The 27,975-nt window shown below is 44.4% G+C and overlaps 2 protein-coding genes across 2 annotated transcripts in view; both read right to left on the bottom strand.

The window, feature by feature from the left end:
• CHAT (choline O-acetyltransferase) overlaps nucleotides 1-20,131 on the bottom strand; it is a 38,207-nt gene extending 18,076 nt beyond the window's left edge. Inside the window, exons 1-7 of the mRNA XM_063163937.1 lie at nucleotides 20,050-20,131; nucleotides 17,010-17,154; nucleotides 10,464-10,655; nucleotides 8,465-8,583; nucleotides 6,982-7,035; nucleotides 5,317-5,497; nucleotides 4,125-4,302 (exon numbers count right to left, since the gene is read on the bottom strand). Of these exons, the coding sequence (XP_063020007.1) occupies nucleotides 4,125-4,302; nucleotides 5,317-5,497; nucleotides 6,982-7,035; nucleotides 8,465-8,583; nucleotides 10,464-10,655; nucleotides 17,010-17,072 (787 nt within the window). The 5' untranslated portion in view covers nucleotides 17,073-17,154; nucleotides 20,050-20,131. The remainder of the gene's footprint in view (nucleotides 1-4,124; nucleotides 4,303-5,316; nucleotides 5,498-6,981; nucleotides 7,036-8,464; nucleotides 8,584-10,463; nucleotides 10,656-17,009; nucleotides 17,155-20,049) is intronic.
• Nucleotides 20,132-21,545: 1,414 nt separating this feature from the next.
• Nucleotides 21,546-23,788, bottom strand: SLC18A3 (solute carrier family 18 member A3). The gene has a single exon (XM_063162862.1). The coding sequence runs from the start codon at nucleotides 23,786-23,788 to the stop codon at nucleotides 22,202-22,204; it is 1,587 nt and encodes a 528-aa protein (XP_063018932.1). The 3' UTR covers nucleotides 21,546-22,201.
• Nucleotides 23,789-27,975: the final 4,187 nt, after the last annotated feature.

Genomic DNA, 27,975 nt, shown 5'->3' with positions numbered 1-27,975 from the left:
TTCAATAATAACCACTTTCTTTTTCTGCCTTCCATTTCCTTGAAGTAATTCTATTACAAAATAGATCTATTTTACTCTTAAAGCCAGCATTGCTTACTTATTTTATAAATAACAGTTACAGTGGACAGGTGGAAAATAGAAGATTTCAGAGCTCACGCTATTGCTGAAGTATTCTGCTCTGGAACAGCAAAGCTTAGAGTATTTTTGTGTTGTTCTCCATGAAAACCCTTTTCAGAACAAGGAACAGCAGGGTCTATGTTGGTTTTGTCTTAGTGTATTAAAACCCTCTTGTCTGTCCTGTCTCTGATCATTAGCTGATATTGCCTACATCATGTGAGGAAACATCTGTGGATGAGGTTTTGAGGTTTTTTGCCAAAACCATGGGTTGCCATGTTACAGTGCTCTCCTCTCACTACTGCACTGCTGAATAAAATGGGCTTTTCTGGAACTCTTTCTGTTTCTTTTCCCTATCCTGACCCTCTTATATGGTTGGACTACTGGGGGCATTTTTACCTTGTCCTCAGTGCTCTCCTCCTTATTTATGGTTTATTTATGTGTTTCTCAGTTTCTTTGTCTAACTCAGAAATATTACAGAGACTCAGGGTTTGTTTGCATCTGAGGACCAGTTTGAAGCATAGGAAATATTTCATTGTGACCACTTCTTGCAGTTCCTCATTGAAAAGATAGAAGTGTGCAACCTATAACAAGAACTTGTTTCATTTAAAAGCATATAAAATAATTAATAGCTGTTATACAGTTGTTAACAAGATCAAAGGGAAAAGGGCATTCAAGCATCAACATAAAATTCCTTTTGCTCTTAACAGATCAGCTTTCATCCTCTGGTTTTGCTAGGTTTTAGTGTAAATGTAAACTTGTTTCAGTATGTTCTCAACAAAAGATATCAATTCAGATTTGTCAAAACTTCTTTCAAGTCTAGACTAAGTTCAACAAATACATGCTCAATTCAGAAAACTATTTCAGCTGAAAGAATGGAAAAATATTTAAAATTAAACAATTCTGATTTGAATTTGAAATATGGGGTCATTTCAATATGTGCATGTTTTCAAGGTTTGCAAGTATGTAAAATGGCTTGATTGTCTGAAAGAGCAGCATTTTCCATAGTAAGAAATAAAGCACCTTTCCAGAAGGAGTAACATAGATTAGTCAAGAGCTAGAAAAAACCCAGACACTTGTTACCATCCAGGTTCATTCTTCAGATGCTGAAAAAGAAACCAAATGAGCAAGAAATTAAAAATCAAGAGAAGGAGAGGCAAGTGATAGCAGTGGCTGAGAAGGAAGAGGGGGAGCTGTGGCCTTGTGCAGGCTATGGTAAGGTACTGGCTATTGCTGTTTGGTGGCTCCTGCAAGGCAGCATTAGCAGCTGGGGCCCAAGGGACAGAGATGGTCAGTCTGACTTCTTGCAGGCTCCCTGGGGACCTGGTGGAGTGCAGAGTGTGCTGTGTCCCCTTGCCAACAGAAGAGTCCTAGGGAAAGCAGCTGGAGCACCTGCCAGCTCCTACAAAGGCTTGAGCCAAGAGATTGTGTTTGATGGGGCATGCAGAGAGGTTGCTGCCCTGCAAACATGAACACCAGTGTCCCTTGGGAGTGTCTTCAAAAGCATTCAGAAGCTTTAGAAGAGAGAAGACACATCCCTGTCCACTTGGCTGTGAAGCTTTTCTAGTGTCTCACACTTGCAGGGCTGACTGTAATTGTGGTATTTTTTCATTGATGGTCTGGGTGCATCACTACAAAGGCTGAGAAGATCCTTGTGAATGGAACTTGCCTGGTATGCATCAGCTTCTGGTGCTTGCAGACAGGCATCTTTGAGGAAAAACAGCCTGGATAGTGATTTACAAACTGCTCCCAGCTTGCTCAGCATTCTGCTTTCTGCTCTTTGATAGGTATATATATATTTCATTGTGGCTGCTACCACATATCTTTGACAGATATGAAGCCCTTAGTCTGACATATGGCTTCAGGGTATCTGGAGTCTAGGTATTAGAGTGAATAAAATTAAGCTGTGCCAGAAACAGAGAAGCAGGGGAAAGAAAGATGCCTTTACAGAAGGAAACAGACATATCCAGGGGGCTGATCAAACACTGAAAAATTATCATGTGAAGCAGGCAATAAATTGCATGAAAACTCATGAACCATGACTTGGGATTGAAAATATCTGCAGGAAGAGCTAAAACAAAAGACAGTATGACCAAGCCTAAAGCCTGCAAAACATTTCTTCCTTTCTAATGCACAGTTGCACTGAATTGGCCAGCCAACTGTTGGCTACGTGGGTTTTTTAAAATTTCGTCTTAGAAAGGAATATATGAGAAGACAGTTTTGAATCAAATTCAGATGTAGTATGCATGGGACTGTAGCCAGTCACTTCATACAGAATTCACTTCCTGTACTTAGGAAGAGCAAGCCTGAAGACAGTTACAATGCTGAGTGTGTTTATAAATCAGTGATGGCTGGATTTATTACATTTGGGCATTTTCTCACCTAGAAGACCTGTGGTCTCCGTGCAGGTCTATGCAGGCCCATGGATATAACTCCTTCCTGGCCTCTGCAAAGCACTGCACAGGTTTTCTGTCCCAGAGCATTCTCTCTTGCTTTGCCCAGCACAGACCAGCTGTAGAGTGACCCTTTCACCCACGTGGCTTCCCAGGTTCTCTTATTTGTTGTTGCAGGAACATTTCACCATCACAGATAAGAAAGGAAAGGGCTGTTAATGATCACATATCCATGTGTAACAGCAATGCATTCACCTATATAGAAGGGCTGTGCTAACCTGAATAGTGTGGGAGGGGATTCCTGCTTAAATTAGAGAAGGCTCACATCATGATGCTATGAGTGTTACTAGTGCAGAATCTGGTTTTTTTTCAGCTGCATAACTGAGTTGTTTGCCTTCGAATTAAAACTAATATTTTGGGAAATGCCAGGCAATCTAAAAACACTATGGAGAAGGTTTTGCTAGTTTTTGTTGATTTTTCTTTTTGTTTTTCTTTTGGATGATATAGGTTAACAAAGATATTTTTGCTGGAAGTTTCAAGGCATTGGCTGTTATATTTAGTATGTCATGAAAATAAATTATTAGGTGTTCACCTCAATTTTCATTAAAATAAGTTATTTTTTGTCTCCTCCTTTAAAAAGAAATGATGGGAAGAGGAGGGGAAAGCTTAAAGATGAGACTACTGCTATATAATATTGCTGAAATAATGGCCAGGACTCTCTGTGTGTGTATCTGTAGTAAGTTTTATAAGAACAGATGAACTTGAATAAGAAAAGGGGAATCTTCCTTAGGAGGATAAACTTATTTTGAGACTATTGGCAACTCTTGTATATTCCAGGGCGTTAGTAAAACAGCAATATTTTCTGTGGCGTTGCTGAACTGGAGGTAAAGAGATTAGTTAATGTTTGCTTCTGGATGAAAAGGTAAATACTTATTACATGTAAAATGGCAAAAAGAGGGCATTTTTATCACTTAGCCTCAGGGTAATATACATAAGGTGTGATGTGATAGAGGTTACTAACCCTACCCTTTATTTTTGTCTGTTTCCAAGTGTGACATTCAAGTCCATAATCTGAGACAGCCTGTTGGAAAAGAGAGAGAGCAGTCCCCAGATAATAACTGGTGCCATCCTTCCTAGATAGTTAAGAATTGGTTGAATCAGCCCTGGTACCTTCTCCATTGATTAGAGAGAGCACACAACTAGATTCAATAGGTGTTTAACTTGCAGCTGTTTTTGTTTTTTGTTGGATAAGATCAATAATATCAAATAGTTACCAAAAGCTAAGAGGATACATCATTCCTATTGGCACAAAATGATTATAAAGAAAGAGACAAATCACAAAATCTGATGTAATGTAATTTATGCAATGAAAAACAAAGAATGGAGTGAGAGTTATTACATGGCATAACACTTAAACATACACAGCCAAAGGGTCAAGCTATTTCTGCTGCTCCCCTGGCAACACACATCTTACAGAGTTTCCTACTGCTGGAAAAATTCAGCAGTGGAGTTGCACATTCAGTCCTGTGTTTGCTGTGATGTTTGCTCTCAGCAAAGAAAGGCAGTGATGGTGAGGAGGAAGATGATGAAGAGAAAGCTGGGGTTGCTGCAGCTAACCTTTCATAAGGGTCATCCTGGCCTCTGCCCACTCTGTTCTTCCGTCTGTTGTCAGCAGGCCAATTGGAGGCAGCATTTCCTCTTCATTCTCTGCCATTTTTGCTATCTTTTGTAACTGAGTGAAAAGATCTCCCTCACTGAGACGACGGAAATTAATGACAACATCCAAAACAAAAAACTGCAAAAAAATTACAGAAGTCAGAAGATCAGTCAGAGGTGGGTTGGACCCTCTATGGTCCAACATTTTGCTGTCACCTGGGTAGGTGTTGAGATGCTGAAGTCCTGCCTGGAGAGCCAGGCTTGCATGCAATGCACCACAAAACCACTGGGCAATGAATGGCCCAGGACTCACCTCTCCTGTGTTTTAACACCAATGTAAGGCCAGTTGCCATAGGGGACTTATATTGTGTGTGGGACTCAAATAAAATACACACTATTTGAATAAGCTTTAAAAACCTTGGAGAGATAAAATCAGACAGTATGTAAGTAATTTTCATGGTATTATTTGTTTAAACATAACCTAGAAAATCTAGAAAATTTCCTGTGCTTCCTGTAAAAGCAGAGAGCACTTCACTGGAAGCTACTTCCTCATTCCAAGAGCACCTGCAGGCATGGTGCCAGTACTGCAAACAGTCAAGCTGTGCTAGAAGTTCTGTGCCCAGGGAACAGACCCTGCTGCTCCCTGGTAATTACTGGTTGTGGCAGATTCACTCTAACACTTCAATATTTCTGCATGCACCTGTGCTAACTTCTTCAGGAATCGCTTAGGGCCCCTACATGGTGTCTACACCATGCATAGGTGTGATGGTGGTATAGCTGCCATGAACTTGACTGTGCCAATACTTGACTGTCATGAGAAGAGCATTTCCAACAAATGCGCTCTAATAGAATTCTTTTTTTCTCTGTGGTTTTATCACTGTTTATTAAACGTTTTTGTTTGAAAGAGAAAGCAAATAAATTCTGCCACATTCCTCCTTTCTGCATCACTGTACTTGGAACATTATGTGGTCCAAGGACAAAAATGCTGCAGAAGCGTCTTTTAGAAATATCAACTGCAAATGCTTGGTAAGAAGTGAGCTCATACATAGCACACTAATTGCATTTCTGAACAGAGATTAGATTAGGCTCTTCTGGAGTGAATTTAAGCAAATTAAGAAATATAGAAAGGTATGAAAAACGAAAATGAATTTACCTGATTGTTACAAGCAACAATGATGTGCTCTGGTTCTGGCATTACATTGCTTTTCTGGGCCACGAGGGTATCTTTGGTAGGTCCTGGAAGACGATAGGAAGAAAAGAGTCCATAGTATTGCTTCATGCAAAGAGGATGGCCAGACAGCTGTCCACGAGAAAAGTCAGTAGGTAAAGCATGGCTGCAGAGAAAGAGAAAAAGCCAGAGGAAAAGAGGGGAGAGAGACAGAAAGGAAAAAAAATCTTATCTGTCCTTTGTTCTGTTACAATTAGATCAGGTATAACACAAATTGAATAATAAAATGAGATTACAGTATAAGGGAAATAGATGAATTCCCATACCAAAGTTAAATACATCATTCCTGGCAGCTTCATGCATATTCATTAAGCAATTGCATTATCATCTAGTGGAAATGGAAATAGCAGGTCACAAGCAGCTTTGCAATGCGCATGGGGAGACTGACTAGCTGGGACCCCAGAAACCTGGCAGGATGGAAGTCAGCAGAACAGCTGGGAAAGAGCAGCACCTCAAAGAAAGGTACGGATGAAATTCCCTGCAAATCACAGCAGTCATGTGCTGTGCTGACTGGTTAGAGTGTATGTGAGAGGGCCTTCCTTGACAAACAGGAATGACTTGGGCAATGACTTGTTTTCCACAGGTCCTCACTTTTGTGCTAATTTTCACTGAGACCCATGGAGTAATATGTGCTGAAAACTTATTATTTTTTTTTATTGGAAGGTAGGTGAAACCAGCATCTCTTTAAAAGCTTCTTTAGTGGCCAAGGGAAAAAAAAGAAGAATTATCACAGTCACAATTATGATTATGGATTGTAAAACACTCCACTGACACTGTAGCAGGAAATAATGGTGCTGCTGGTCAGGACAGGCTGCAGAGACCACAGGAGGAAGAAAATCTTACAGTGCAGAGGTTTTCCTTCGGCAAGAGGACTAAGCTTCCAACTTGTCAGACAGGGGGAGGGGTAAAGAAGCAGGCAAGGAGGTTTACTCTCATACAGCTTATGAGGGGTGATATTTTATGCTAGTTTATCTTGGTCAACCATGACTTTAGAACTGTTGCAGTTCCCAACTCTCAAATTCTCTGTATCACTTATTTCCTTGTACAGGCGCATTATACATATATGGTTTGAAGAATCATGTATTTCCCCAGTGTATTTATTCAGAAAGTAACAGGAGCATAAGTAGCTTGTTTTTACTAGCTACTGAGCCAGCCTTTCTGTGGTGAGACTTCCCTCCCTTGCTGGGATGTGTTATTTCTCTGTGGGGAGGGAGGTGGGACAGCGTTATTGTAAATGGTGAGTGCCAGGAGAGGTGTGCGGGCTGTGTAACCACAGTGCTGCTGCCCTTTGGGTGTGGGGAGCACAAGCTTCCTCTTGTGTTCTCAGTAACTCTGTTAGGCAAATTGTCTGTGCCCTTTTGGGCTGCACTGTGCCTGCCAGCCATCAGAAAGGATCCTTGTTCAATCTGTTACACTGCAGGAATATAGCAGAAAGGGCATAAAATGTTGCTGAAGCACTTGCCCTGAAGCATGCTGGAGCCCCAGCCCTTCCCCATGGGGGAGAGGTGCAATACAGCCCAGCTTTGCACTGAGAGCAGCCTCGAATCAGGAGCCCTGTGGATACTCAACCTCTCCTTCCAAGCCACTTACGTGTCCAGTAAAGCTTTGTAGTCTTGCACTCCTGAAATGAGATTGGCAGCAAACCTGCAAAGAGCAGAGAGAAGTGACATCAGTCTTTTGTCATTTGGCAACACTGGGCTGTTTCTGGGAGACAGAGGATAGCCTGAATGATTGATGACACAGCATAAGGAGAGAAAGTCTTCTGGCTTGGCAAGAAGAGCTCCCTGCCCCCACCCAAAACCTAAATTAATTCATGTCAAGAGAAATATGAAATCCTAGAGACAGTCCCTTCAAATGGTTAAACAGACTACCACAGGAGGAAGCCTGAAAGTGCTTATTTAGAGAATGGGAGCAAAGACTGAATATTTAATAGAATCCTCATATGGGTTTCAATATCAATACTCATAACCTGTCCAGCATTAGAGTACTTCCTGTCCTAAGCAGATATTTTTTTGCAGAGCTGTGGACAGGTGTATTTTTTTCCTGACATTGTCTATTTGCACTGTGTCAGAATGGGAGGCTCTGAGAAAAAGATTTCCTTGTTAAAGCATGTGCATTAGAAAATGCAAAGTGGAGGTTTTTTAAAAGCTGTGTGCACAATAAATTTAGTAAGTAATGAATGAAAGCATTTATAGTTATGTTTAAAGTAAAGTAAAAAGATGCATTAGCTGTCTATGCAAAATGTTAAAATAATGCATATTTGTTTTAAGGTTCTGGCTGTTTTATAATAGCATAAATTCACATGCAGTTAATTATTTCAGTAATGAGCAGCTAGAGAGTGCTAAAAGCAAAGAGGAAAATTGCACAGTATGAAGGTAGATTTTTACTGTTTTAAAAAGGGAGAATATTTTGGCAGAGACTGAAGAATGGAATCCTGTTTTAAGGGGTGTCTGGAGAGGTATATTCTGTGCTTGGCTACGTGCTTACCTTCTCACTTTTTAAATTATAATAATTGCCTACAACAGCTTAAAGTAGAAAGATCTGTTCAGAGCTGGGACTGATGGGCCTGAAGGAAGCAGTGTTCTTGGGGAAGAATGATTTCTGAATTCTTATTCTTAGATCCCCTGTGTTTCTGGTGCCCTTTTGTGCATCTGAGAGGGACAATTTAATGCCAGCGTGGCCTTTTCAATTTGCAGGGTGGCTACGAGTCATAGTGAAGCCATGTTAAAGATTATTTCCCTTGAAACTGTGTGTCAGAAATTAGTACTTGTTTTTCATCACAAAGTGGTTTACTTGAATCATGTACAGTGAAAAGCTTTGTAAATATTCCTTAAAAATACAAATCCCTTGGCATTTTTTTCATGCAATGAGTATAATAGTAATGACATCTTTCTTTCTGAATATCAGTATGAGTTACCCCAGAAGCACTGCCCTCAGTCAGCAGGCCTCCTAGGAAATCACTTTAATGGCTACAGCCCTTATTTTTTAATGAAAGTTGATTGTCTTTTTGCAAAAGCCATACATTTAAAATATCCTTTCATTTAGCAAAAGCTGCAAAGTCGTAATACATTACCTCAGCTGGTCATTTATGTCCTTGAAATGCTGGCGAGCAAAGATAATTGCGGGGCTGGAATTGACTGGAAGAGCCAGGCGGTTGTTGAGGTACATGTCATCCAGCCAGTAGTGGAACACCTGAGGGAGGGGGACACAACGTCTTAAAGCTGCCACAGCACACAGCAAAGCAGGGTGAGGGGACACTGCCTGGTGCTCCTGGTGTCAGCCATGGGCTCTGATTAATGGAGCTGCTGAGCATTTTCAGCCTGGGCTCTGTGACCTCAGCTCGGCAGAAGTCAGCCGCAATTCCATAATCCTATTTCTCAATCAATGGCAATTTACAGTGCGTTCCATTAAAAACTACACAAGCCTCAGATTGTGGTGCTTTGGGTATTTTGTTGTTTGCTTCTCTCTACAACCAGAAAATATTTGAATACAACATGTTAACTCTTGCATAGCAATTAGAATATGTTTAAGAGAGGGCCAGAGTTTTACCAGTGATGGCTTTTCTCAGGGGGCCTCAAATATTTGTGAATGATGCCAAGATGCTCCATTGCTAACCATCAGATATTGTCCTGTAGCAAGACAGAGCAGGAGAAGAATTTCCCAAGCCTAATGGTTCAGTTCTGCAGAGAGTGGCATGTGGATAGGGCCCCTGGAGAATTCCCTTTTTGTCCACTGACACAAATGCAGATTGCTGATTCTTGACCCAGACAGACACACATTAAATTTCTAACCATTTTTATTGAAAACAGGGATGAACAGTAACTGCATTCCTTTATGTCTGAGCAGAGATTGAAGAATCACTATTTGGAAAATGGAGGCTTTCATAAAAATATCAAATGGCCTTTCTAAGAGGGCAGGCTTTGCATATGGTAACTATAAACAACAACAAAATTATGCAAAAATAATTACAAATGCATGCATCAGTTGAAAAAGTTTTCCTCCGAGATATTTCATTGCTGTTAGAACAGATGCTTCCCCCACAGTCTCTGGAGTCTTCAGGGGAACATGCTAGAGATATACTCCTGGCAAGTTAAATTCAAATAAATCCATTTCTAATTTACCTTAAGAATCAGGTATTCATTTTAACAGCCAGTATTTAAAACTGTCACAATTTCAGAAAATGCTTACGCATTCTTCCTCTATAATTTTCATTCTATAAGTGCTCAAATGAGCAGATGTCTTCAGGAATATTATTTCTTATCAGGAACACTTTTTAAATGCTCTTTAGTTTAGCCACCGTGAAGTTCTGTGATCACAATATGAAAATAAGATTGGGCAGCATTTAGTTCACAAATTAAGCACTGCTTTTAAAATGAAAGCACTGACAGCACTGTAGCCTTTTCTTCCTGACTGTAGCAGCAAGTCGATGGAGTTTTTTGTGTGTCACACAAAAGAGAGAACCACAATTCACTGACATCAGTAACAAGCCTGCAGGGTTTCACTGAATCCACAGACTCATTTTCCTTGTTGGAAAGGAAGGACTTTGATAAAAGTCCAATTTTCAACTGCCATATTCTAACATGGTTAATAAGGGCAGGGTGTGACTTTGTGGAATGGTAAAATCTACTTTAGCTGTGGCTTACCTAATTTGCCTGCCTTGGGAAGCAGAAAGCTGAACTTTTGTAAAGGCAAAGGTCTCAGCATGGTCTGTGTGATAGATGTACACGAATATACATGTGTGTGCATATTTGGCAAAGTAGCTACGTTGGTATAGTGTGACAATGAATGGCAAATAATAGTTCAATTTTAAAAGACTAATACCTATAATGAAGTGTTCCATTTCAGAATAATTGGTGTAAATCAGAACTTTGACTAGATGGCTTTAACATGGATTTTGACACAATTTTAAAAATCTAGCTGCGTAATTTTAAAAATCTATTACATCTGAAATATTCCTTTGTCAGAATGACCCGTTTGCATTGACCTGCTGAAAGAAAACAGTGATTGCATAGAGAACAGCAGAAAGAACTTGTAAATAAGCATCATCAAACAGAGCGATTTCATTTGCTTACCCAGTTTATTGTCTTTTCACTTCTTTCCTCAAGCATTTTCTGCAAGGATTCCCCCAGGCCTCCTGCAATTCCAAATTTCTCCACAATGGCCTTGGTTTTTTTAAATTGCTCCTCTGGCACCAAGTGCTTCATGCACTGTAGGTACATGTGTAAGGTCTGTTGCAGTGGTGGAACTGGAAGTTTTGGCACTTCCTAGTCATTAAAAAGAAATATATATTGGTGAGTAATTCTACTTGTTTCCAATCTGTCCTCTTTTGTTTTCTTATTTTTTTTCTTTTGTTGCTGATTAATATGTTACATCCCTTTCAAAATGAATTTATTCTGTTTTAGCAGGTGAGAGGCCTGATTACTACAAATTTACTGTTTGTAGGCTTTCAAATGGATAGAGCAGTGGACTAGTGGAAAATTATCAAGGACATTATTCCTTGGTAGAAATTCTAGAAATCCTAGGATGAAGAGGCATGATGCAAGCAAATACGCTGAGCTAACCTCTAGGAAATCTGCAAATACATTACAAAATAATAAAATAGTATCTTAATGTATTTCATTACTAAAGAAGTTGTGATTAACTTTTGGTTAGTAAAACCATGGGTTAATGTTTGTCTGGTTGGTAATATGAATGTTGTACAATGACAGAAGTAGAAAACATGCAGGTCTACCTGTTTATTATATGCACAGTCCTCAATAAGCTTGTACTTTACCCTGCCAAACCTCTGCTGTCAGTCAGTCTGGAACCCCCCTGGAAGGCTTGATAAAATGTTTCCATTTATACTTCCTTTATCCTTACCCTGTTTGGAGCAATAGTATCTGGGAAGAAAAGAGTTCCATGCTGTCCATGCAAATAAGTTTCCTTTGTTTTTAAATTTAGAATTAACCAGGTGAAGTGTAATTAGTAATTTAAAAGCCAGAGCAATTATTGGGACACACAAGACTTTGGACCTGGTTAGCATAAGAAATTTGATCATCAGGATGCCTTGACAAGAACAAGCAGAAGTTTGAGGATTAAATCAAGACTAACTGAAGACTAACTGAATCAAGACTGACTAATGAAGACCAACTGAATCAAGACCTATCGAAAAAGAAAATTACATCAAGACTTCTGCAAGTAAGAGATGTTGTAAAATGTATAAGTTTGTTTATGTGATGATTAAGCCAATCATGGCAGTAAAAAATTATTAGCCATCCTAGAGTAGTATATAAGCACATGTAGTCCACAATCAATTTGGATTCTGACCAGTTCTCAGTCTCCCCATCTCTCTCCATTGCTGACAACTGGTGCTCTGAGTGAGAAGGAACAGCCTATCTGGCTGCAATCGGTGAGCCCCTGGCACTGATCGTGATGGTGAGAGAACCGTGTTTGGGCCTGGCTGCCTTACCAAGAGAAGCCCAGAGGGTATCACAAATGCAGCTCGTTTGGCATTTCTTAAGGTTCCTGGTGCAAAAACCCCTAAACAGTCCTCCACAAATATCAAACAAGGTCCACAAGAGCCCTATGTGCAGTTTGTGGACAAATTAAAACAAACACTGGAGCAAGAGAAGCAAGAGAAGTTATCAAGCAAGAGAAGTTATACCCAAATTGGCCACAGAAAATGCCAATGAGGATTGTAGTCACCTTTTGAAATCTTTGCCTTCTGAACCTCAGCCCACTTTACTCCAAATGATACAAGCATGCAACCACCTGGGAATACAACAACACACCATGGCAATCGCCTATCAAGTCATGGGGCAAGGCATAGAGGATGATTTTGCTGTTCTGAAATTAACCCCTGGAAAACAGCTGGTTTGTTTAGGCTGTGGGGAGTCTGGACACATTAAAAGAGACTGCCAAAAAGCACAGAAACCCAAAGGCTCAGGTATATGTCCTTGCTGTTGGAAAGGCCCTCACTTTGCTAGTCTGTGCCACTCTAAGTTTCACCAGAATTGCCAGCCTTTACAGGGAAACTCATCTTGGAGTGCAGAGCAGCACTGCACAACAACACAAATCCCACAGCTGACACAGCAACCAGGAGCAGATGCCAACTTCCAACAGCCCTGCCCGCTGGACAAGTGTCACTGACCTGTGTGCAGCCACCCCAGGCAGCACAGGACTGGACATATCAAACAATATCACAGTAACATTACTCGGTTCATCTGTTCATTTGCCACAGGAGTTTTCTGACCACTGGAACAGCATATGCATGCTTTGATCACAGGCAGATCATCCACCTGGATAACAGGGTTCCTTGTTCTCCCTGGAGCTATTGACTCTGACTCCCTTGGGGAAATTAAGATCATGGCTTGGACCCCCAGCTGCCCTGTGTGGTCCTGGCCAGGAGCCATATAGCCCAACTCTTATTTTTCCTGGCAGCACCCCTATCTGCACCCCCAATAGCTGAACAGAGGGGAGGGGGGGTTTGGTTCCACAGAGGTCCCGCAGATTTTTTGGACACAACGTATCACATCTCAGTGTCCCACGTGCCAATGCGAAGTGACTCTGAAAGGCAGGGATATAATTTTAACAGGACTCCTTGGTACTGGAGCAGATGTGACTTATGTCAAAGGGGATGGCCCAGTGATTGGCCATTACTGTCTGTGCCTCGAGTGCTCTCGGGCATGGGTGGGAATAGTCAAAGCTTGCAAAGACAACACTTGGTGCACTTTGCAGGGCCTGATGGGCAGACTGCCACAGTTAAACCTTTTGGGCTCTCTGTCCCCCTGGTTTAGTGGGGGAGGGATGTGTTGACACAGTGGAGAATTTTTATGCATTCGGATTTTGTATAGGAGTCATTGGGAGCCTCAACACGCTCCACCATGGTCCCTGGCTGAAGTGCCCCGGACACTTTGAACCATTGGAAGGAGCAGGCCAGCTATCAAAGGCAACACTTTGACCTAATACTGACCTAAAGCCCTGAGGGACACCTTGTCTTAGTCAAACCAGTTATATTTCCAGTTACTTGCCTTTTTAATTATGTATTTTCTTGTGAATTTTTCAGTACAGCTCTTTAGAATTATATAATTTTTTTTATTGTTTTAGCCTTCAGTGTTTATCCCATTACCTTTATTAAGCCAAACTTAAATCTATCATGCAAGCAACCTTTAAATGCTGCTGCAGGGGGTGCAGCCTCCACTGCCTGGCACCAGCCAGCATGGTCTAACCTGCACGGCATGCTGAAGTTATGGCACATCAAAATACCAACTGATGCTGCATACTATCCCAACTCTATTAACAGTTACCTTCTAATTTTAGTGATTTGTGATTTTTAACAGGATTGTTACTAGAAAAATTCAAAGGTGTTTGTGTAACAGTGGTGTCTTCCTACATATTAATAACACAGCACAGTTCACTGCATTAAACTGCATAGTTCACTGAGAGTAATTAGATAAGTCATAAATTCAAGATTCTTTAGATCACATTCAAGACAAACTTTGAACTTTATTTGTAGTAGTTATTTGAGACTTAACTAGAACTAGTACATAAAACTCCACTGTCAGCTTTATTAAGTGCTTACTTTTTACTCCATAGTTTCAGTGAGGTAATTTTATTATAAATTTTTCAGAACAGATGTCATATAACAGTTAAACATCAAGGTAAATGAAAAATTTTCAGTAACTTTTTTATAATAATAGAGTTTAAATAAGTTAATTCTTGTTAAGATTAATTTTTGTTTAATCTCAGTGATGTTAACTTTAACTTCTTTTAAGTATATTTTTGTTATGTTTTCCTGAAGTTAATTTTTCGTGAAGTTGATTTTAAATTTTGTTGAATTATACCTGTTTCAATTATAAGATATAATTCCTTTACTATACAAGTGAATAACACAAAGACTAAATGAATTTTGTCAACATTTGCTAATTTAAATTATGAGATACAACTATTTTATTATAGAAATAAGAGCAATTTTGCTATTTTATTTTTATAAGTAGTACTGAAGAATGAGTTAAAATTTCATATTATGACTGCTATAAGTTGTGATCTGTTTAATGCTTTGTTTTACTACTATTTAGCTAAAGAAAATATGACAAAGCCAGCTGATTTACAAACCTTCACATATTGTTGTATAGCTATTTGTAAGACATATATTATTTTTCTAACTACTATTACTAAGAGGTTTTTAAAATATATTAAAGAGACTCTTCCAGTTAAAGCCTGGATCCTGGCCAAGTCCTAGACTTAACTAGTAGAGAAATAAACCAATAGAACCAAGTGTTTTCAACATCAAAACTATACTCAAATAATTCTGAATTGCCAAATTTGGACCTATAATGGCTAAACCTCCCTTTAAAGTGAACTTGGAGGGCTTACCCTCCAAGTCCTCACGTTAAAATTGCTTTAAAAATGAAGCTTGCCCATTACTACAGAGTCTAAGTAATACTACAATATTTAAGAAATTGATAGTGCATTATTTTAAATCACCATTCTATTTTTCATGTGCTGCTAATTGTATAAATGATTTTATTTATTTTTATTTTTATTTAGTATGAGTTTATTGGTTTTACTTTTATGTTTATTGTTTTACTTTTATGTTGCCTTCATAATGAGAAACACACATGCTACTAAATAAACAAGAAAATAGAAGGGAATATAGCTCCTCCAGAACTTTACACTAATATTTACACTAAAAAAATTTTTAAGAAAATCCAATCAAATTTGACACCTTGCCCTCCTGAAGCACCCTTGGAACACCAAGAATTAGAGCCTCTGGGTACTGTGAAAATGGATTTTTGTGTTAATTTTAAATACACAGAAAACATCAGTCTAAATGTTTCTCCCTATAACCTCGTGTATAAGAATCAAACCTTTTGCTGCAATTACATTTCTTGCCATGTTTCTAAAGCCAGTAATGTCCCCCCTGCAGCTGCCATCAGGAAAATTTTTAGTTTATAAAGATCAAGCCTGAGCCTTTAGTGGCTAAGATTTTTAGCTAAAAGTTTCTTTTTAAGATGGGTATGTATGTGATGATTTTCATAATAATTGTATTAATTGTGATACCTTGCTTGTTTCAATGTCTGCAGAGATAAATTAATAAGGCCATTTAAGGAGTGGTTTTGGTTGAAAGGAGAAGAGAGAGATACTGGGACAAACAAGACAGATGGACTTTGGACCTGGTTAGCATAAGAGCTGTGATCATCAGGATGCCTTGGCAAGAACAGGCAGAACTTTGAGGATTAAATCCAGACTAACTAAAGATTAAATCAAGACCTACTGGAAAAGAAAAGTACATCAAGACTTCTGCAAGTAAGAGAAGTTGTAAAATGTATGTTTGTTTATGTGATGATTAACCCAATCATTGTGGTAAAAAATTATTAGCCTTCCTAGAATAGTTTATAAGCATATGTAGTCCACAATCAATTTGGATTCTGACCAGCTCTCAGTCTCCCTGTCTCTGTCTCCATCACCAATAAGCAATTTTGGGGGCAGTGGGAAAACAAAGCAAGGAGGTAATTCATGGAAGACTGGCAAGTTGCAAGAGGCTGTGATGCTCTAAGTGTGGTTCCTCAGGGAGAGAGCTGTGTCACCTAGTTGAGAAATGGTCAATCTAATGCAGCTATGCTTGTCCATTAGTGATTAGAGTAGGCCATAAACTTTTGGAGGCTTTGTTTTTCTAATTTGATTTTTGCCCTTCTCCTGAAGTCGGCAATGTTCAGATTTTTTTGCTAGTTCCTGCTGTAATGGACATTCGTTTTAGTAGGATTGCAGTGTGATTTTGGGTGGAAGAAAGGATTAGCAGTTAGCTGTCCCACCTGCTGCTCAGAGTTAGTCCAGTGCATGCAGGGAGGGTGGGTGTAGAGGAAGTGCTCTGAACAGCTGGCAGGGACTGGGTGTCCTCTGAGCTCAAGCACCAGCTCTGCTCTTTGACATCCACAGAAAATTCAGTGATGCATTATGTTCCCTATCTAGAAACCAATGATTTTAGATACTCATGAAAAGTGTCATAGGACTATCTGTTTTTAATGGAAATACAAATCAAATTTAGCCTATCATACACCCAGAAATTAAAGAACAGCAGTTCTGCCGTTTCAAGGTATGTTTAGTCAAGACATATTTCTTCTGTCATTGATTTCTTGGTCATTGAAAATGAATGTGCTAACTAGTATTTCTTTTTGATACCTGGCTTTGGCCCTATCTTTCTGGGTAATGTTCCTGTGCAGCTCATGACTCTGCTTAGGAAAAAACCCTGGAGGCTGACTATTGACAGGCATACACACCCAGCACCTTCTAAACCAGTCTGAAAATGAATCATATATGATAGCTTGATAGTGCTGTACTAGCATGAATAATTTCATGCCATCTCTGACTTTGTAGTATAAAAATATTTGTTGTATAATAATATTTAATTTACTGTAATTCTTCAGAGGATGTTGGGAGAAAGAGTTTATTTGGATATGAGAAGCACTAGTGTTAGATCAAGGTTTATGGCTATAAACTGTTGCAGGATAACTGGTGTTCCCTGAAATGAAGAAATTTGTTCTAGAACAGAGCTTGGGTTACAATTACGATATTAATTTACAGAATTAAAAGTTCTTAAGTCATTTTTCCTTTTTGTTTTCCCAGAAAGAGTTACTTACTCTTTCATCTTTACTGCCTGTATCTTTCTCGTTCTTCTGCATGTTTTCTTCTAAGTCAGGCATTCCTGCATTTCTTTTGATATCTTTCGTTGAGGACAGAAATTGAAGTCACTTGGGGGCACTTAGGGAGCCTGATGCCTCAGTTCTGGAAATAGAAAAGATTTAAAGTCCTGTCAGTACCCATTATTTATAACCAAAATGTACGAGGGGAGTATTCCCTGTGCAAACACACACAGAAGCTTCAGAATGCAAACTTGAAGAGAAATAGAAGTACAACATTTAAAGTAGCTAAACTGAGCCCTGTGGAGATTGCTCTGACATTCTGTTTGTCTCATTTTGCTATAAATTTATTTATTCAGAACTATCTGATGCTCATAAAAGGTCCCTTCTCAGCATGGTTTATTTTGTCACTGTAATCTACTTTGCAATTTATTGTGGCATAATCTGCATGCTTTGTATTACTGTTATATGTTAGCTGGAGGAAAGAGGGGACTTTTCTTTGAATGTACTTATGTAGACACAGGTAATAGTCATGTTGCAGTTTTCTATATTAGAATCTTATATTTCCTCCCCTTACCATTTTATATGAAAGCACCACAGCCTTTGAATGTATTTTTCATGGCATTGCTCCATAGGTACAGTGAGGTGCTGTGCTAGAAAATGTAAAAAGGAGCTTGATGGAGATGTGCCTTTTCCCTCTGCAGCCTAGAATCTCACAGGGTACCAGTGCTTTGGGGCATGGGTCTGGGGGACCCTGTGAGCCTGCCTGTGAAGGCTGTGGGAGGACTGACAGGGGGGCTGTACCCTGGGTTTGAGCTGTTTTGTAGAGCAGTCTTTCAAATAGCATATACTTGTCCAGGGAGATGGCTTAATCTGCTAAAAGTCACAGAAGTAATCTGTGACAGAGCAAGTACTTCCACTCGTGTCTCTCTGGTACTGTGCTTATCCTGGTTTCACTTCTAAAGATGCTTCTTCACTCCTTTTCTGTGCAGGAATAGGCTATCTGACACGCATATTTCTTCTGATCTACTAGTGATCACACCAAGTATGGTCCTTCAATTCTGACAGTACATAAGTACAGCTAAAGCAGAGGGAGTTTTTTTGTGTTCAGTCAGGTCTTGATGGATTAGAGGTTTTTCCTTTTCTTTTAATTACTTTGCACTCTGTGTATGCAAAATATAAAAGACAGCGTGTGTTGACTATGTAGAAAATAATATTTTTCTGTAATCTTTGGAATTATTACATTCAGGGCACTGAAATTATTTCTACAACAGCTTTTAAGAACACTTGGGATTATACTCTACAGCGCATGAAAGTGAGTTGAAGAGTTTTGTTTAGCAATAGGCAGAGATGGCTGTGGATTATTCCTCTGCTGAGGAATTATCTTGGCTTTTGCAGCCTTGCAGCTTCAGCATGGCTCTGCCAATGTGTATGTGGTCACTGACACCTTGTGTTGATCCCGTCCTGCACTGGCTGTCAGTGGGGCCATGTGCTGTGGAATTGGTTGTATAAGTTGAGAGATGTCCCTGGGGCCCTGCAATGAGCCACACAGCAAACTCGTGTTGATCTGTCATCTGCTTACAATTTCAACCCAGGTGAGAGATAATGTCCCTCAAGGAAAGGCCACACTAACTCGCTGCACTGCTCCACTCTCCCTTGTGTGCTGCACAGGGCTCATCACTTAGCTGTGCACTCTATTCCTAAAACACAGGTTCAAAGCACCTCAAATAATGCACATCCTGTAACTCTTGCCAGACTGTTGGCTAGCCCAGTTATGGGCTCACCTCAGCCCCCCACCTGCATTCAGAATACAGAGCAGCCATTTTGTCTTTAGAGCCCCTCAAACTGTACTCCCTTAAAGGAAAAATCCTGCTGGTATTCTTTTTGCTGGGAATTTTGTTCTTTCTTTCCTTATTCTTTTTTGTCAAACTGCAAACGCTGACTAAAAGTCTATATTGGCTCAGTGTCTCTGGGAAGTGCTACTACTAACAGCCCTGCATATCTGTAAAAATAGTGTGATAAAGAGTTTGGAGGTGGTAGCCTAAACTGTGCTTTTCTCTGTTGCGGGGATGAAGGGAGGCTTTGTCTCTGGTTCAAGTGCTGACAGCTTAGCATCACACCCAATCCTGTATTTGCTTAATAAAGGACAACAAAACTGACACAGGAGAAAATCCTGCAGAAATTCAAGATGACTTCAAAGTTGCTCTCTAGAAAGCTGTGAGGTACGTTGTCAAAGTTATTAGGCAAAAAAAAGAAAAAAAAATTAATCCTAGCTGTTTTTATTTACAGCTGGCTTAGCTGGAGGGCCAGGGTGAGCGGCTTAGCACGGTGGCTGCGAGTCACAGCAGGCTGGGGAGCCGGGTGGCCTTCCCCACAGCTCAAAGCAGCAACTCAAATCCTTAACAAAAGGCACTGATCTCTCCGTTAGCAGATAGCACAGGAAGACTAAAATAAGCCCATGTGCTTATATTTGAGTTCTCCTGACATGATGGACTCGGGAGGCAGCTTGCAGTATATGGTGTTGTTGGGGCAATCTATTCAGTCCCCATCCATTCATCCTCACTCTTAGTGTTATCAGGAGAATAAGCTTTAAAGTTTTCAGGAACCTATGCCTGAAGTTAAGGAATGAATGCGTTGTCGGGAGTACACGTGTGAAGCGGCAGTGGACATTGCGAGCGGAGCCCGGAGCCGCCCTGTCGCCGGCCGCGCGCTCCCTGAGGGCCGTGGCAGCGCCGGAGCGGCCGGGGAGCGCTCACGCTCCGCCGGAGGCTGCCGGCACGTCCCGAGCCCTTCCCAAGCCTCAGCCCCGAAGGAGCCCTTTGCCTCCCGACCCGCCCGTCTCGGCGGGACGCTCGGGCAGCGGCAAAACGCCCGGCCCCGTGGGTGCCGCCTAACCCGCCGAGTTTGGCGAAGGGAGCTCGCTGGGCTCCGCTCCGCGGGACCGGCCGGCCCCGCTCCCGCTCTCCCGGCCCCAGGCTCTCCCGCAGCCGCGCCGTCGGGGCAGCGGCAGGCGCGGGACGCGCAGCCCGCCCGCCCCTACCTGCTCGTCGGGGAGCTCCGGAGCGGCCGCCGGGCGGGCTCTGCGAGCGCGGCGGCTCTGTCCAAGGTACCGCCGCCTTCTCCGCGGCCAGGTCCTCTCTGGGTGGGGGCGTGCGGAGGGCGGCTCAACTCCGCCGCCGCTGGCTCCGCCCCGCCCCGCCCGGCCCGGCCCGGCCCGGCCCGGCCCCACCGCCCCTCCCGCTGCGCGCAACAGGCGCTGCTGCCCGCCCGCTGTGCCCGGCGGCTGCTGTGCCCAGGGCGGGCCGTGTCCCCCGAGGGCGGGCGGGCACAGCCGGGCTCGCCGGAGCTCTTACGGCCGTCGGGGTCAGCCTCGGCAGCGGCGAGGGCAGCCCCGAGGGGATGCTGTGCTCGCAGACCCGCGTTGCCGCAGGGGTTGTCGCCAGTGTCTAGAATTGTCGCCGTGGGGCATCTGCGGCTCCTGAAAGCTCGGTGGCCGAACGGGCGGGCGGCGCTGCCAGTGGCTGCCGGCATCACGGCCGGGAGGGGAGGAAGCCGCGACGGGGCGGCAGCGGTCCCGGGAGGAGCCCGGGTTCTGCAGGAGCTGCCGTGGGTCCGGCGGCAGCAGCGGCCCGGGGCGGCAGCCTAGCTCCGCTTTTGCCGCTTACTACAAAGAAGCGGCTGCGGTTTAGGGAAGCGGGTCTCACCTCCCACCACGGTGGCCGCTGCTCTTTGGCCGAACCCCCGTGCCAAAGCGCCATCCCGCTGTCTTCATGAGTTTTGCGCCGCCTGAGCAGCGACTCGACCGCCCCGGCGGGAGTTGCGGAGCCGCGCGTCCCGCGCGGCTCAGCGGAACCGAGCGGCCGCTGCTCCGCGGCGCCCAGATCCCCCGGGCCGGGCGGGAGCCCTTTAATAGGTGCTATGGCCGCTTGTAAATGTCTTTGCACCCCTCTTGCGATTACCAATAATTATTTTTGTTTCCTATTGGGTTAAGAATTAAAAGAAACGATTTTATTTTATATTAAGAGAAATTTATGGGGCAAATTATGCAGTCTTGTTCCCTTGTGAATGGATCGAAGGTTTCCACTCTTTGCAAATGTTTGAATTAAGCATTTCACCCATCTTTTGTTTTTGTTTAATCCCTGTCGAGTCACTGAGGTGAGTGCTTTTTAATTCGGGCAGCATTTAGCACTGAGAAAGGCACTTTCCAGTATTGTACCTCTAATTGCTGGACATGTATTTTTTTAAATATTAGAAGATTGAAATTCATTATTGTGGGGAATTAAAACTGAATTCACATGAGAATTCAAGGAGCTGTTTTTAAACAAGCAGTAGCAGGGTTGCAGTGCGATGTTGTTTGCTCAGACCCGTTGTGTTGTGAAGAATGAATGAGAACATTTTGTACTGGGGTTTTCTCCTGTGCCATTTTGGTAGCTAGTGAGAATTATGCTCTAGGAAATTGTTACTTTAGGGGTTACACTGAGCACAACCAGCTCCCTCCCTCAAGGAGCCCTCAAAAACAAAACAAAAGACAATCACTCCCCTTCAATTCTGTTTATTCAGATCATATTATTCTTGTAACTTGGACTTCAACATAATACAGCATATTGCACTTACCGGAGAGCAGCACAAGAGAGAAAAAAAAGGTACAATACTTCAGTTTATTCCCAGGGAAGAATGAAATGAGACAGCTGTTGCTCTTCTTAAATATAGGAAACCAACTGAAAGTCTGAGTATATGTACACAAGATTTACTAAGTCCCTGAATACACAATTTGAAATTTTACACATACTTTTTTGCTTTTCTTGTAATTTTTACAGAGATATACAGTATGTCACACACAGTTTCAGTTTGAGAACACTCTGCACAATTATACCCCAGCTATAAAGCTGTTGGGTTTTTTGTTTTCTTTTTGGCATTTTTTTAGAAAGATCCCCTCAGATTCTGCTAATGATTACTCCAATAATTTTTTCAGTATTATCTCCCATTTCCTACCCCCTCCACTTTGCCGGAATGCTGAGGGAAATACCGATTCAAAGTAAGTCTAGAAGAAAGCCGTTACATCATGACAAAGGTTAAACTGTAGATATTGCACGTCAGTACAGAAACATAATGCAGTAACATTTTCCTCCCCCCGCTTTGCGTCTCTCCCACGGGTCTCTCCTCGCTCCTGGGTCTGGGCCGCATGGGGGAACCTAACTGTACTCATAGTCGGATGAGTCCTCCTCAGACACCCCTTTCAGGTCTCTGTGGTAAGAGCCCATGCCGTTCTCATCCATCTCGCCCGCTGGCTGGAGGCTTTTGCCCATGCCTTTGCGCTCCTCCATTTTGATGGTGTCGTAGAGTCCCTTAGGTCCTTCTTCAAGGAGGATGTTCCTCTCTGAGTGAGAGGGTTTCATTTGGCAGACATTTTTGAGGAGGAGAAGGACAGGGGCATAAAGCACGTTGGCAAGCCCCATGCCCAGGTTGAGCTGCGCAAAGCCCATGGTGTGCACAATCTGGCCGGCCACGATGGGCCCCAGGGCATATGCCACACAGTAGGAGATGTCTGCAATGGCATAGACGCTGCCATAGACAGAGACGTGGCGCACGTCCACCAGGAAAGCCAGGGTGGGCAGCAGGGCTGTGTCCACCAGGGCGATGCCGAAGCAGATGCCACAGAGGGGAATGATGACCTGCCCGAAATTCCTGCAGGCGGGCACCAGGCAGGAGCTGGCACCGATGATGGCCATGCCCAGGGCCCCGTAAAACCACTGCAGGTGTGGGTAGGCAGCAGCCAGCTGGACGGTGACGTAGACACCCAGCACGTGGGGGAAGAAGGCGGGCAGCCAGGTGAGGCCCACCTCCCACTCGCTAGCCCCCATGGAATCCTTCATCCAGTTGGCGATGGTGGGCTCCAGGAAGGCCAGGGGGATGTTGCAGGTGGCCAGGGCCCCTGCCACCACGGCAATGTAGGGGTCAATCATGAGGCGGTGTATGGGGGTGCCCACAGGCATGTTGGCCCGTGCCCCGGTGCCACCGGGCGGCGCCAGGACCAGCAGCATCAGCCCGTCGAGGAGGCAGACGCAGGCCAGCACCAGGAAGGGCACCCGCTTGCCCGCGAACTCGTAGAGGACGCCGCCGAAGGGGGGGGCGGCCAGGCTGCCGAAGGAGATGCAGGCCAGCGCCGTGCCCAGGGCGCGGCTCCGCGCCGGCTCCTCGGCGTAGCGGTCAGCGATGAGGGCGATGCCGGCCGTGTCCGCAAAGGCAGAGCCCAGCCCCTGCAGGCTGCGCGCCGCGAACAGCGTCGCGTAGTTCTCGGCGAAGGCGAAGGTGGCGGTGGAGAGGAACAGGACGGCCAGCCCGGCCAGCAGCGGTGCCTCGTAGCCCACGCGGTCGATGAGGGTGCCGCTGAGGGGGTTCACCAGCAGCTGCAGCATGGCTTTGGAGGCGAACAGCACCCCGATCTGCACGTCCTCGTTGGTCCCCGTGGCCGGCGGGTACCGCGCAGGCAGAAGGCTCCGGTTGCCGCCGCCGCTCCCGTTGCCCCCCGCGGGCGCGGACGGGCCGGCGGTGCCCCCGCCGCCGCGCATAGCCGCGATGTAGTCGGGGATGATGGGCACGATGACCATGTAGAGCATGTTGTCCAGCAGCAGCGCCACGCACACCACCATCAGCAGCAGCCGCCGCTGCCGCCGTGCCTCCCCCATGGCGGTGCCCAGCCGCCGCCGCCGCTCGCCCACCGCCTCCGAGAGCCGCTCCACGGCGGCCCGCGCCCGGCCCGCGCCCCCTGCCTCCGACATCGCCCTCTGCGATGCCCTCAGCGATGCCCTCAGCGCCGCCGCCGCCCCGCCGCCCGCATGGGGCACGGCGGGGGCGGCCCCGCCGCCTCGGCCGCCCGAGCCGCCGCCGCTCACCTCCGGGCGGCTGCCGTCAGCCCGCGCCGCCGCTGCCAGGCGGCTCCGAGGGGCCGGTCCTCCATCACCACACTAATAAGCGCCGCGCACGGAAACCCCACCCGCCCCCGCCACCGCGCCGGCCCCGCCGCTCGCTCGCTCGCCCGCCCGCACTCCGCGCCCCGCCCCGCCCCGCCCCGCCCGCTGCACCGCGCCGGGGACGGAGCCCTGCCCGCCGCGGTAAGGGGGCTGCGGGGCGGGGGTGCCGCCCGGGCTCTCCGCCCCGGGGGTGTGCCTTGGGGGGCGGTGGGGATGCGGCACCGCCCCCGAGGCGGGGGCTCGACGGCGCGGCCGGCCCCGGATCCCCGGGCATCCCTGGTAGCGAGCCCGGCTCCCCGGCAGCCTCCCGGAGCTCTCCGTTGCTTCCCCCTGGGCCGGGCCGTGTCCTCTCAGCCCTGCGTCCCCGCTGCCTCGGCGGCGCCCGGCTCGCCTGCGGAGGCGAGCGATTGCGGGCTCTGCCGCTGCGCTGCCGCCGTCTAACCCGAGAGCTGCTCGGGGCTGTTCTCCAACACGCGGCGCGGGTCCGCCCTCGACGGCGGGTGTAGGGTGTAGGGGACCTCGGGGAGACTTGGGCTAATGGGAACGGGGCTGGCAGGGCTGGGCTGAGCCCCCCACCTCAGGGTGGGCGGGAGACCACGGAAACTTCATTGGAAATCAGAGAGCAATACAGTAACGGTCTTCCTGCGTGCGAGCGTGTTTGTCACACTCAGACAAACGCCCGGGAAATAATCTTCAAGTGCTGTTGTGTTACACTGCCCGCATTTTGTCGGGCCAGTGCGGTACTGGAAGAGCTGCGGAGCAAGGGGCCTGAGCCGGTGCAGAGGCTTTGGTATTGAGAGGTGCTCCTCAGCACAAAGCAGCACATCTGTACTCCTGTAGCAGAAATGACGTGTGGGCTGATCCAAGGAGGATCTCTGCAGAGGGCTGTATGAACTAATCCCGTCTCTCAGCCGAGCCGTTCCTGAGTGGATGTGGAGTTTGGGCAACTTCATTTGCTTGCGTAGCCGGGCTTCCACAGCTGAAAGGGAGATGATTTATCTGTCAGTTGCTGTATCTTGCTCTGTTGCGGGAAAACATTCTAGATGGCCAGAAACACTTAAAGATAGATCCCTGCATGGAGTAGCATACAGATCTAATTGTGCTTACACAGAAGTGGAACCTTAGAGAATATTTAAAATAACAATCGTTCTAGACATCCACATTATCATTGTTACCATTGTCACTGTAAAACTGCAGAAATAAACCACGACAATCGGGATAAAGCTCTTTACCTGGGACTCTAAATAAGCTATTATCTTAAATGCTTCAAAAAGTAATTTCAGGGTGTAGAAGGAAAGTGTCCAAAGGAATAGAAGAGTCTAACTGGAAGGGTACTGAGCTAAAAGCCAAGGCTGCTGCACTTGGCTGCACGGAGTCAAGTCAATTGTCACCTGTGAGACTGATTTAGTTGGGAAAAAATCAAACTAAACATGACAAAGTCCATCCTCCTCTGATTCCTCAAACAAACCCTGGGGTAGCTTTTTGAGAACATTTCTGCAGAGGACTGTGAGCATGGGAGGAGCAGCTACCCAGATGCTGAGGAAATGGCTGAAGGATGCACCTCCTGTTTGGGATGGATATCACGTTGCGGTAGGCGGTAATGGGTTGGGGGCAGATATGACTTTGGATCATTGCTGTGCTGCAGTCAGGAGTATTGGAATCTTGGCTCTCACTTGATGAGGCACTTTATTTGATTAAAGTTTCCCTTTTAATCAGAGATATGGTCATTTCCCGTCTCTAAAATGGAATCTGGCTCTGGGGGTCATGTCTGGATAATAAAAGGACTGGTTCTCTTGTCTCGTGGGAGTTGATATCGAATTTATTACCATCAAGAGAAAGCAGAATTATACTTGTAAAATGTTGCATAATAAATTTAGCTTCCTTAGTAAATCAAATCAGCAGATACCCTTATCTGCAAGAGATGCGTCATCGCTACGTGAGCTTCTTTGACTAGACAGAACTAATGGGGAGAAAATGTACCTTCAAGTGTGGTCAAAGTTGATGGACCCCACAGTAAAGTAAAGTTAAAAATGTCTCCCTGGTGTTTGGCTTAGAAATTTATAATTATATTTGGGAAGGGAATTTAAGGTGAAATGAGATGACTTTTAAAATTTTGTACTTTTATCCCAAAGCCCAGAGATGTGACAATTATTTAGTTTGAGAGAAGGAATGCAGAGAAGGTGATGTACTTCATTTGTCCTCCAGTGCAGAACAGGCTGGTTTGGAAAGCCACTGTAATATCAAGGAGATAGAGAAGATTTTGGGTCTGTGTAAAGAACAGGGATGACTACACCAGGATTTCTACCTCTTCCTTTGTTCTAGAGGCTGTAGATGAAGGAAAAATAGCTCAGGATGACTGTTTGGCAATAAAAAGGAATTTATTATTGAATCTAAAAGAGCTCATGGCTCAGGAAGAGAAATAATACTCAGGATCTTCAAGATTTCAGAAAATATCCTAGAAAATATATTACATATATGTTGTATTCATATTGTTGCATATAATATTTCCTGAGTCTCATACCTTCTGGGTGGTTTTCTCACAGCAGTGGTGTTGTTGCTTCTCAGTCAGGGCTCCTTTCCAAGGCTCTCCCTGACCACCCCGCCCCCTTTAATCTCAGTTACCTCCATGGGCTACAGCTGCTGCCCAATCAAGGACATCACAGCTGCAGCCCATTTACAATAACTAGAATCAGGGCAGGGTCACTAATACAATACAGAGATCTTTCACTGCCATACATATATTTACAATACATATATTTACTCAGGCCCCTACATTTTCCCCTTTTCTTTTAACAATTTTTCCAATTACACAGTTACAATATACATATCTGTCCCAGCTCCCAGGCTACCACAGCTCTTGGCTGTCTTGAATACATACAAATCCCTAGATGTTCCCAGGCTCTTTTCCTCAAAGGCCATAATCTTACAGCTCTCTGAGAGGCCATAGTCTTACAGCTCTCTGCTGTTACAGCTCCTTGATTCAAAGGCCATACTATATTCTAGAGTCCCAGCTCTCAGGTTGCCACAGCTCTCGGCTGTCCGGGGAATTCCATACCTTCATTCGATGTTTGGCTGCATGTTCTTTATCACGTCGGGGTCACCAGATGTTGTAATCATATTGTTGCATATCATATTTCCTGAGTCTCATACCTTCTGGGTGGTTTTCTCACAGCAGCTCTTCACAGCAGTGGTGTTGTTGCTTCTCAGTTAGGGCTCCTCTCCAAGGCTCTCCCTGACCACCTCACCCCCTTTAATCTCAGCTACCTCCATGGGCTACAGCTGCTGCCCAATCAAGGACATCACAGCTGCAGCCCATTTACAATAACTAGAATCAGGGCAGGGTCACTAATACAATACAGAGATCTTTCACTGCCATACATATATTTACAATACATATATTTACTCAGGCCCCTACACATATATGAGTATACAAACCTTTATATCTGATTATGGTACCAGTTTAAAGTGAATGTAAGGGTAAAGTGGGGTTTAGTGTGACCAGTTGATCACATTTCTAACACTCAGCTTAAAAAGGAGACCTACCTACATTGGGAATTTTGGAAAAATGAGAGAGGTTTCTCTCCAAAGATCAAAATAAATAGATAAGTAGTTAAACAGATAAAATTACTTGTGTACAGTCTGCTCTTGCTTGTCCTGCTACCTGCTGAATTGATAGTCCTTGTGCTTTGAAATGACAGTTGTTTTTGATGCTATACCAGGGCAATTTTACAGAGAGAGAGAGAGAGAGAAGCAACAACCGCTGTGATGCACTCTGCTGTCAGGAATGGACCTGAGTTAATTGTGCATCCTTAGGAGCCTTTCTTTCACAGGAGAAAAAGTTTTTGCTATGAGGTGTCCAAACACAATGACTCAGAGAGTTAAGAGTCCTCCAGGTCTGCAAAATATTAATACTCCTAATAGCCTGAGTACTTAATGTCTGCAGTGGAGAGCTTGCCCTCTTCAGGATATGGCAATACTTTTTAGCACTTAGGACT

This window comes from Melospiza melodia, chromosome 9, assembly GCF_035770615.1.
Source record: "Melospiza melodia melodia isolate bMelMel2 chromosome 9, bMelMel2.pri, whole genome shotgun sequence".
Classification (NCBI taxonomy): Eukaryota; Metazoa; Chordata; class Aves; order Passeriformes; family Passerellidae; genus Melospiza; species Melospiza melodia.
This window is presented reverse-complemented; position numbering and strand designations above follow the sequence as displayed.

Bases quoted from the DNA above. Each gene is read 5' to 3' on its own strand.
- SLC18A3 (XM_063162862.1), bottom strand. From the start codon at position 23,788: ATGTCGGAGGCAGGGGGCGCGGGCCGGGCGCGGGCCGCCGTGGAGCGG.